This window comes from Otolemur garnettii, unplaced genomic scaffold (assembly GCF_000181295.1).
Source record: "Otolemur garnettii isolate 467f Iridium unplaced genomic scaffold, OtoGar3 scaffold00096, whole genome shotgun sequence".
Classification (NCBI taxonomy): Eukaryota; Metazoa; Chordata; class Mammalia; order Primates; family Galagidae; genus Otolemur; species Otolemur garnettii.
The window spans coordinates 1,325,271-1,336,973 of NW_003852491.1; the positions used below are offsets into that span (position 1 = coordinate 1,325,271).

The following is an 11,703-nucleotide window of genomic DNA, read 5'->3' on the forward strand; positions in this document are numbered from 1 at the left end:
CGCCACAACGCCCGGCTATTTTTTGGTTGCAGCTGTCATTGTTGTTTGGCAGGTCCAGGCTGGGGATTCGAACCCGCCACCTTAGGTGTACATGGCTGGCGCCTTAGCCAGTTGAGCTATAGGTGTTGAGCCTATGTGTTTGTTTCTAAAGTAAACCCTTACTCCTACGTAATGCTCACAAAACTATGCAAGCCTGCAGTCCTAGCTCTGCTACTTACTAATACTGAATCCCAGTGTCTTAATTTTAAAATTGAAATAACAATGTCTCTTTGACAAGACTGCTATGAGAATTAAATTAAAAATGGTGTATGAATTCACTTTGTACATGGTCTGGTTCCACACAAATAAGCAGTATTTTTGTTACCATGATTATTATTGTTCCTTAATCTCCTGAGAATCAGATGGCTCTTCCTTGCTCTTAAAGATTCAAATATCAAGATTTAAAGTCAAAAAATTTACTGAGCTGGTGACAAGCTTACAAAGAAAGATTCCTTCCAATAGAAAAAGACACCAAAAAAAGCCATTTCCTGACCAGCCCTATGAAATGTTCTAAAGTGTGAACTGTTTCTTTGTGGATGCATTGTTTGCTACCATCCGAGCTCAACAATTGGAGGGAAGAAGCAACAGATGTTGGGTGACTAGCCAATTCCTCTAGGAACTGCCACAGTCCACGGCATAAAACAATGGCTTCCAAATAGAAAAAGATCACAATCAAATGAAAGACAAGACATCCCGATCTGCTCCACTGCAAAAATGTTGTTTGTTAAACATAAAAGGTCATTTGAGGAACAGCCAATGAACAATTAATTAGAGCAAAAAAGAATATTTTTGCAGGAAGAAACAACAGAGGACAGAACTTTAAATTACTCAATTTTAAATGATTTCTTTTCCACTACTAAATATAAAAGGGTTTTTGTGGAAACTGTGAGGTCATTGTTTTCCAGAGTCTTTACTATAGGAAACAGCTGTGAGGACTACACACACAGCAAACACTGCCCTATTTAGTAGCCCCTCATTGTGACACATGTATAGATGGAGACAGGAAAAATCCATCAAACCCCACAATAATAACAAAACAAAAGTAGCAGAGTCAAACCAAAAACTTCAAGCCACACAAAGGAAGATGTAAAACAACTAACCCAGGACAAGCACCTATTATATTACTACATCTGTGTCTTGACTTAAAGAGATGCCGCCATGTTTAGACCAGATCAGCTCCTTCCTACATGGGTCACCAAAAACTTAAATGATTCACTTTACACAGTATCTGAAAATGATAACATTCACAAATATAGCTTTAAAAAAAAAGTTTTCTCAAGATTCTTATGTTCAAATACTATATGACCTGTTTAAAACAGAACTTATCCCCCCACCATAAGAACTGTTCTCCATTTTGTTTTTCCAATCTTAACAGAGCACCACCCCAGATACCATGTTTCAAAACCTCAGTATTATTTTTATCTCCTCTATTCACTCTTCACATATCCATAAGTCAACACCATGAACTTTGTTTTTAATATACATTTTGCATATGTTCAAAAGCCAAAGAAAGGAACTGAATCCAACCCAAACCACTATGGGGCATATGACTCCCCCCATATCACCCAAAATTCTCAAAGTAGCCAGTAACAGAGAAAATAATATTATTGTAAGAGGCAGCTCATTCTCTTTTCAAACAACTTACTCATAAAATCCTGTATACTGAAGTTCACCCACTCTCTTTTCAAATTTCTCCCCTCCTCTCTCAAAGCTTAAAACTCAAGAGTAATCATAGTCCTCATATGAGGTCTGACCTAAGTCCACAACAGAAGTGGCCCAGGACCAGCAAACCTACGTCTATTACAGATGCTGGTCTACAAGCTGTCCTTGGTTGTGGCATGCTCACCTCGGACTGATCAACACTGTGCACCTCCTAAAACCAGGTGCAGATTCAATGCTGCACAAGACATAAGACAGGATCGCTGCAGAGTGGGGGAGGGAGATGGTATGGATTCAGGAAACACGATGCACTTGCCTCTGAGGATGAGATTTCCTATGTTTTTAAACAGTTCATACAACATGGGGATTATCTGACCCTCAGAAGAATGTATGAATAAATCCATCCACTCCTGTTATCCCTTGTGGGAAGAGGCAGTTCTTTAATAACTTTCAATTCCTTCCTCAGTTATCAGCCAATTTAGGCTTTCTACTTTAAAGTTCATGGTTTGTTGAAAGTTATTGACTTTATCAGTGACAGGCAGGCATTCAGTAAATAACAGTTATCTGTCCCAAATAATGTAGAGATTTAACATTAAAATTCACTAGGATTACTTTGCTTTTTGGAACTTTACAAAATGACTCTAAAACTTGAACTTCTAAAGAATAGCACAAGAAAGAGTAAGTGATGATGATACTATATAGTACCAATGACAGAACTGATTAAACCATAAAATTCTAAATCCAGAGAACCCTTTTATAAATAAACAAGATGATAATGAGGCTGGAGTAACAATGGCAACAAACATCAGCCAGCACTGACCATGTGCCGGGTCCTCTGCCAAGATCCTCTCATTTGTTTTCAAAATCACCTTATGAAGCAGACATACTCTTATCTCTACTTTACAGAGGAGGAAATTAAGCCCAGACAGTTAAGTTCTATGGCTAGCAGGTGCTACAGCCAACATCTGAACAGAGGCAGTCTGGCCCTCCAGTCAGGCTCTTAACCACTCACCATACTACACAAGATGGGAAAATGTCAAAGCTTAAAATAAATCCCCACTTTATACATGCTCCAAAGTAAATTCCATACTCCAAAAGAGATAAATATTTTAGAACATAATCAAAAAACTAAAAAAAAAAAAAAAAAAGATAAGAAAAACTAGGAAAACTATCTTATGTAAAAGAATAACTTTCTCAAGGATATAGTAATAAAAGCAAAAAGATAAACCTGTTCAAAAATGTAAATTAAACCCTCTGTAATATATAAAAGTACCAAACTAATATTAAAGAACAAAAGAATAAGGAAAATGTCTATTTCAAATGTATCAAAGGTTTATTGAAGATGTTACCTTACACCAGTGGTTCTCAATCTTCCTATTGTGGTGACCCACATCCATAAAATCATTTTCGTTGCTTATAGGGTATTAAAGGGTCGCGGCATTAGGAAGGTTGAGAACCACTAACTTAGAGGATTCTTAATCCTACAAGATACAACGCAAGTATTGTCTCTTCGGGCCCCATACAGGGCTCCATTCCTCCTGCAGGGGATCTTACTAAACCCTGACTTTGCACAGCACTTTTGTGACTCTGTCATAGCACTCATCCCACCCTACTGCAATTATTTCTCTACCCATCTATTCTCTCTTCTAAGCCTTGAATTCCTTGAAGGCATGGACCATGTCACTCATCTTCATATCCCTAGTACCTTGTAATGCAGGAGTAGCCCACGCAATGTTCACAATCTGTGGACTTAATAAATCCATGTTGTGTCTATTGAATACCAACTTGAATTTGATCCTTAACAGGTATAAACTGACATTTCTGCAGCTCTATATTGTATTGAGGGCTAGGAAGACATAGTCAAACTGTAGAGTAAACCAATTTTCACAACTCTGCTTTCCTGGTTTTCCTCCTACCTCTCTGACTGACCCTTGACCAGGCCCCCTCTCTCCTCCTATCCTTTCATTTTTAGTTTCCCCTAAGGGCCTGGCCTTGGGCTTCTGGATACACTCAACATGCTCCTGGCTTCAATTCTCAACTCTATGCAGCTGAATCCAAGTCTATACAGCTAGTCCCAAATTGTACCTAATTTCCAACTATATATTAAAACTCCCCTTCATTATGGGGGTGGGTCACAGCCTATGACCCTCAACCCCACATATTCAAATTAAATGCAAACTCTTCTCTGCTCCTCCTGTTCTACCAACCATTTCTCCTTTCCAGCTGCTCAATTTTTGAGATATCCCTGCTACTTCTTCATCACCTTGGCCTGAAATCTCTTTACCACTCCATCTCTTGCAATCTCCCAAATAATGCTTCAATGTCCTACAAAATGTCTCTTGAATTCACCCTTTCCTTTTCCTCACTTCATACTTGGGACTGTTCTCTCCCTGCATCTGCTTTCTCCCCCATCTGATTCAGTTCACCATCAGACCCATTTTTCTAAAACATCATTTATCTAATCAGTCTTGTACAACTCACAAAGCCTCAACTGAATCACTACTGATTGCAGTTTCAAGTCTAAACTGTTGTGAGAGACTTTGAAAACCTTCCATAATTTGCCCCTTCTCCTCTTCCCCAGTCAGCTACATTTATCTCCCTAAATCAGTAGTTCTCAAACTAAAGGCAGCTGCAGCCCAGGAACATATAGCAATATCTGGGGACACTTTTGGTTGTCCTGACATCTAGTGGAAAGACCAGGGATTCTGCCAAACATCTTACAATGAGATGGGGAGCCAAGGCAGCTCCCTGCAACAAAGCATTATGCGGCCCAAGATGGCAGCAGTGCAAAAGCTGAGAATCCCTGCTCCAAACCAAGGCTATCTATCCCTAGACCATGTCACCTCTATGCCTTTGCCCAGAATATTTCCCCAGCAACCTAAAGTATCTCTTTCCCTTAACTATCTACTCTTTATTTCTCTTCAAATTTCACTCTAAGTCCATATCCTATGGCTTTAAATATCTATAGGCTGATGACTCCCAAATGTTTATCTCCAGCCAGTATCAGTCTTCTGAACCTGAGATTCCTTTATCCAGCTATCTACTGGGCATGGGCATCTCATGAGTGTCTTTTTTGTTTGTTTGTTTGTTTTTCTGGCAGAGTCTCACTGTGTTGCCCTCGGTAGAGTGCTGTAACGTCACAGCTCACAGCAACCTCAAACTTTTAGGCTTAAGCAATTCTCTTGCCTCAGCCTCCCAAGTAGCTAAGACTACAGCCCCCCACCACAATGCCGGGCTAGTTTTTGTTGAGGCTGTCATTGCTGTTTAGCTGGCCCAGCCCGGGTTCAAACCCACCAGCCTCGGTGTATGTGGCTGGCACTGTATCCACTTCCCAAAAACACCCCAAAAAACAAGAGTCTACTTCCATGCATTTCTCCATCTCCATCTACTACCATTATTTTTGCTTAGTCCATCACAGAAATCTCCTCATTAATTGGTGGCCTGCTTCCATTCCACTCACTATTCAGTATCCAAAATGACCATTTCACATTTTCATGAGATCATGTCAGAACTCTGTTTAAAAACTGTACTAGCCCCCATTGCTCTTAGAATAAAACCAAAACCCCTTCCCAAGGCCCTGCACAACCTGGTCTCTGCCTACCTGCCCCTCTCCAGCCTCCACTAGGCGGCTCTCCCCTGGCTCTCTAGCTGCACACAGGCCTGTCAGACTTTTGAATCCACCCCCAGCTCTTTCCAAACATAGGGCCTTGTACACACATTTTATTCCTCCCTGCTTGGTCACACCCATTGCTCTCTCTCTTATACCTTATCTTTTTCACTCTTACATAGTAATTTTTAATTTCACATTTATCAGTGTTTATGAGTTAGTACTGTCTCCTCCTCTGTGACTTCCCCTATATGCCTCCTCTTCACAGAATACAAGTTCTATGAAGGAAGGAACCATGTAGCCTTTTACCACATTCATACCATTCTGTTTACCACTATATACCCAGCGACTAGTACAGGGAGTGACATGGAATTAGGAACTCAAATTTGTAGAACAGGGGTCCTCAAACTTTTTAAACAGGGGGCCAGCTCACTGTCCCTCAGACCGTTGGAGGGCCAGACTACAGACCCTGGTACAAGTCGGCCACTAAGCAGGACAGGCAGCGGCAGCAAAAACACCCGGCAAGCCAGATAAATGTCCTAGGCGGGCTGCATGTGGCCCGCAGGCCGTAGTTTGAGGATGCCTGTTGTAGAAGCTTAGTTGCTGACCATGAATACAAAGATGAATAAACAAACCTTCTACTTACACTTCGGCTCACAACAATCTCAACCTTCTTTGAACTCCCACTGAACTTTCTTAATCAGTACAGTTTAAAACAGCTTCCTTATAAGCAGGTAAGTTTTCTGAAGTCAAGAACCTTGTCCTGTAATCTTCAAACTTAATCCTCTAGTCCCAATTCCTCACCTAAACTAGCCCTTTTATACACAGTAATTGCATGGTAAATATGATTTAAGTCAGCAAACATGGATTTTCTATAATTGTCCTGTGTATTTTCAGTCCCCAACCAATCCTCTTGGAAAATTTCTTGTAATTCCCAATTCCTGTTTACCAAACTTGATAGGAAGTTGCGTATTTTCGCTCAAAACTTACCAGAGAGAAATCCACAAGTGTTTATACATGCATTTAAACAGTCTGAAAGGATTTTTTTTTTTAAGGAAGACTTCCAAAAGTACCTAAGCCTGAGAAGCACTGGCATAAATATGAAGCCAGATGCAGATGACCTGATTTTCACTACGATTCAGCACCACGATCTCAGAGGGGAAAAATACTACACGTTTCAGCACGTCTGCTCCGCCTGTTTGTTTTAAGTTGAGACCTATCATTTCCGTGGCTATACTCATAAGGCCACCCTAGGCCCAGGGCACAGTTATGTGCAACAGCAACACAGGGATGCCCAGAGAGCAGGAGAATGAATGGAAGCACGGGTCCCTTAGCCACCAGCCAGAGGGTGACCCTTAGTTCCCTCATCCTAAAAGGTCAGGGCCTATTAATATCACATGCAAGTCCAAAACTTTGTGATTATATCACCTTCTTTCTCCTTCAGAGATGTAGAGCTTTATAAAAGCTCAAGTGACAGTGTTTGATGGACCAGGAAACTGACCAGGAAGAGACGTTACTTTGTACTGTATATTCTGTTAGAAACCTAAATGTGACTTACTCAATTTCACTTTTTCTCCATGTTTCAAATGAATTCAAGGGACTTCAAAGTCCAAGTACTTCGTGGGAAGCAATGTAAAATATTAATATACTAAAGAGCTTCACGCAAACCAGAAAAATGTGTCCTATATGCTTGCAGTATAACATCAGAGTTCCACAGCATGAGTCCATAAAAAAGTCGGGTAAGAAACTAGGCAAGTGTAACCCCAACTGTTAGGTTGTTTACCACTATTCATTTATATGTGTTTATTCCTTTTGTAACTTAAGAACTCTCACTAATAAATAAGCACCACCAGACACCCAAGTTCAAGGAAAAACATGGAAGACAAAATACAATCATCAATTACTTTTTGTTTAACTGCAAATGTGGAAGAAGTCCCCACAATTCTTTTATCAGTAGATCACTATGTTCTAGCTGTCCTTTGCCAGCAGAGTTTAAAAACTGCTGCCATAAAACTTATCTTTCTTGCTTGAAAGATGACTATTCATCTTTTTATTTTTTGTAAAGGGCATCATGTACTAGAAATCTGAAAGCATATGTAAGAACCTGCAGCACCCATGCTCCTACTAAAGATGTAAGCTGATTTCCCCCTGAAATAGCATATTGAGTAATCAGGTTTCAAAATGACTTACTACTATTGTTTTATTAAGAAAGTGATACAGGGGTCCTGTCAGTGAAGTCCAAATTTTACCTTAGTACTACAGCACACACATACTCACAAAGAGAAGAAAAAGTAACAAGGTAACCATTTTAAACTGAGAAGTAAGGGAAAGTTACGCTGAGGTGGCTATTCCTCCAACTGAGCTTCTCAACCTTGGCGCTAATGGTGTTTTGGGCTGGATGATCCTTCATTGAGGGGGGCTATCCTGCCTGTTGTGTGACATTTAACAACACCTCTGGAATCTACCCATATCATCCCAGTTGTGACCAATCAAGTATATCTCCAGTTATCAACAAATGTCCTGAGGGGTAGGAGGTGGGGTTGGGGAGTGACAGGAGAGACAGAAGTCCTCTGGCTGAGAACCAGGGCTCTAAGAGCAAGAGAAGAATATCTATGTAAAAAGAGTAAGGGTCTAAGTAGGAGCTAGAGAAGTTATTTTAAAATACATCAAAGTAGGGCCAGGCAACTCATTCTGGAAAGTGCAATCACAACTTTAACAACCATCTAGCCTATCCAAAACGAAAAAATACCTGGAAGCTCCTAAAACTCAAATCAATATGGTAAGAAAGCAAGAAAGAATTCTAATTGAAAAACTTACAAAGAAAAGCATTAGTAACTTTAAAGTTTTAAGACAACAAAAGCACAAAGACACAGTAAGTCCTTTTCCAACCCCAAAGCAAACTATCTCAAGATGACATATTTGTTTTATCTCCTCTGCCAACTCCAGCCAACTGGAGCCCAGAACCGAGCATGATTCTGGGGCTGAGAGCTGTCTGAAAGTAAAGAATCAAATACTGATGTCTGTCACAAACAGGCAAGGCCTGGTGACAGGTATTCCTCAGGTCCACCTTCTTGGTATTCAACTTTCTTTATGTTCAAGATAATACACATCACATTTGACTGTAATAAAATATTTTGGAGAAAAAAGTAATCCTCCACAGTGCCACCAGGTTTATCTAATTGGGGGAAAAACAGAAAAAACATACATATCTGACTACATCATTCCTCTACTTAAAAATCAGCTTTAGTGGCCGGGTGCCAGGGCTAACACTTGTAATCCTAGCACTCTAAGAGGCCAGGGCAAGGTGGGTGGATTGCCCGAGCTCAGGAGTTCGAGACCAGCCTGAGCAAGAGCAAGACTCCATCTCTAAAAACTAACCAACTGTTGTGGCGGCCTACTATAGGCCCAGCTACTTAGGAGGTGGAGGCAAGAGGATCTCTTGAGCCCAAAAGTCTTAGGTTGCTGTGAGCTATGACATCATAGCACTCTACCAAGAGCAACAAAGTGAAACTCAGTCTCAAAAGAAAAAAATCAGCTCTGGATTCTCAGCTTCCAGGGGATAAAGTTCAAACTAGCACAGCTCACAAAGCTCTTCAGGATCCATTTTACAACACACTTCTCCCAGGCTTTTTGCACCCCCAAAGTTCTCCATGGTTTAAGCAGCCCCTAAACATCTATTCCCCCAAGACGACATGCCCTTTCATGCCACCTCTATCTCCCTTCCCGGCACATTTCTATTTATCCTTCAGAACATTGCTCAGAAGTCTCCTTTGCTGTGATGCTTTGCTTATTCCTTGGAGCCTGATGTTCAAAAGATAGACCTTGGACCTGCAGCATCGACATTACCTCAGAGACTGCCAGAAATGCAGAATCTCAGGTATCACTCCAGCTCTACTGAATCCGAATTTACTTTGTAACAAGATGAATTATGTGAATTATGTACATAAAGCATGAGAATCTATCTTAGGGAACTTACCCGATCACACCAGACTCAGCTCTTCATAGGTAGGTACAGTGTCTTCCCCAAATGAAAGTGAGTCACTTTGATGGACTGCCTAAGAGGGGGAACCCTCCTTTCTCATGTCTATTACGGCAGGAGAATCCAAAAAGCCACCTTCCACCTTCTCTGGCAGCCAACTGACACAGTTATACTCAATGAGATGTCAGCAGAGCCTGCTAAAGGGACTTCTGGAAGAACTTTTATTTCCCTAATGACTTCCTGCCTTCCTGGGTAAACTGCCTGGTGCTGCAGCTGCCATCATCAGACAACCATGAAGTGACAAACATGAGAACAAAAAGTGATACTAGATACAGACAATCAGGTCCAGACAGAAATCAGGTCTGGGTCCTTTTGGGGTCCATCAAGCCACTGTACCACCTTAGAACCACCACCTCCAGACTTACAGTATGACCTAATTCAAGGCTTTTATTGCTTAAGGCTCTACCATTAGGGATTTTTCTTTCTTATGTTGAATGCATTCCTATCTGATTGAGTAAACCTTCAATGAATGGGAGGTGAATGAATGAATGCAGAGTGAAACCTACTAAAGGTTCAGAAGATTATATTTTTAAAAATGCTAGGCCTCTAACAATCTGTTTAAGTCTGCCAAAGTATTTCTATAAATCAATCTCTGAACTTCTAGAATTATTGACTTAGCTTAATGGATAAAAAAGTGAACACAAACTTGTTAAAAGCAATTAAAATGTTCACATACAAAGATGCTGAAGAAACTCATTTTCATTCCAAACTTAAACACTGGACTCTGTCCTTGAAAAGTCTGCAACTGTTGTGGCTACTTAACAGGCAACTACAAGCAAGGGGGTGGGCATGGGGGAGGACATTACAGTAGCCAGGTCTCCTGGCCATTCTACTTCTATTTTCGTATTTTGAGATCTCTGACAAAGTCCTTATCTCACTGAAGTATTTCTATTCAAATTCCAAAGTAAAAAGGAGACAGATGCACACCACTCCTGTTTGTTGTTCCTTAGCAAGAAAGTAGCGCCTTAACCAAGTGCAGACTTACACCATTTTCCATTTTAACCAAATCATCTATTTTTAGCAAATAAATTTATTTTATAAAGAAAATTTATGGAAACCAGTACCATTTGCCATAACCTGTTAAAGCTTCTAAACTTGAAGCTTGTCTTTTTGTTTAAAAAACAAACAAGAAAAAAAAAATCTCTTGAGTGAGCAAAGAAATGTAAAAAACAGGCTAACAAAAAGCTAAAACCTTCACCTGAGCCTGACCAGGACAGAAAAAGAACAGAAAAGGAATTAACATTCTCATTGGTTGATTTCATTCTATTTAAACCATATCCATGTCCCACCTACAAGTATTCCTTATATACTCTCAAAAACCAATTCTTTGGTTCAGCCTAAATGGTCCTACTCCATCTGGCCCCAGCCCATCATTCAGCTCTCAAATCTCCCCTTCTCACTACACCTGCAGACAAGGGTCTAAAGGCCACAGACTCATATATCCCCCAATTTAAAGTAGCCTGCCAACACACTAATCACATCACCAAGTTTTGCTTTCCTTAAACTTCTGATATCATCTCGTTAACTTATTAAAGTGTTAAATGACAAAAATAACAGCAAATACACACGGTACATGGAGCATTTTAAATATAAGATCGAACACTATAAAAGTGCCTATAGTTCAAAAAGGATAAATTTCACAGTGTCCAACCTAATACATATATCCACTTGTTTGTAGCTCTCAACCACCTTACTAGGTAGGTTCTAGACGAAGAAACTGCAGCAGAGATAGGATGAGTAACTTGCTCGCAGTCACACCGCTAGTAAGCGGCAGAACCAGGATTCTGAACCCAGACTCAACACTCCCACCCACCCCATCCCCCGGAAGATTACAAGTTCCATGAAGGCAGGCAGTCTTGCTCACCGCAATATCGCTCAAGCACTGGCACGTTATGTACTAAGCTCTCAATAAATACACAATGAATGAATGTCCCTTACAATCAATGGCATCTCTCCCAGACCTCTCTAAGCAACCAAGGTAGACGTCTGCCCAGCCGAGAAGGGCGGGGAGAAAGAAGACTTGGGCGGGCTGGTGCCCCAGGGACTCCAGGAGCGGCGCCGCGCGCGGGCTTACCTTAAAGTCGCGGCTGTGCTGCGGCGTGTACTCCAGGGTCCAGAGGGCCCGCACCAGGTGCGCCAGCTGCTCGGTGACCTCGCCCTGGCCCTGCGCGCCGCGGCCCGCAGGCTGCTCCGGGTCAGGCGAGGGCTCCGGTCGCCCCGCCCGGTACTGGCCCAGCGCCAGATACTCGGCGAAGAGGTCGGTGTTGCTGAGGCACTGCAGCGTGGCGTTCATGAAGCACGTGTTGCCGTGGTTGCGGAGCCCCGCCACGCCGGGCACCGGCTCGGCGGCGCAGGCGGG

At 41.6% G+C, this 11,703-nt stretch overlaps 1 protein-coding gene across 1 annotated transcript in view; it reads right to left on the minus strand.

Moving 5' to 3' along the window:
• Positions 1–11,703, minus strand: part of USP31 (ubiquitin specific peptidase 31) — an 80,343-nt gene that overhangs the window by 65,142 nt on the left and 3,498 nt on the right. The window contains exon 4 of the mRNA XM_012808835.2: positions 11,419–11,703. Within this exon, the coding sequence (XP_012664289.1) occupies positions 11,419–11,703 (285 nt within the window). The remainder of the gene's footprint in view (positions 1–11,418) is intronic.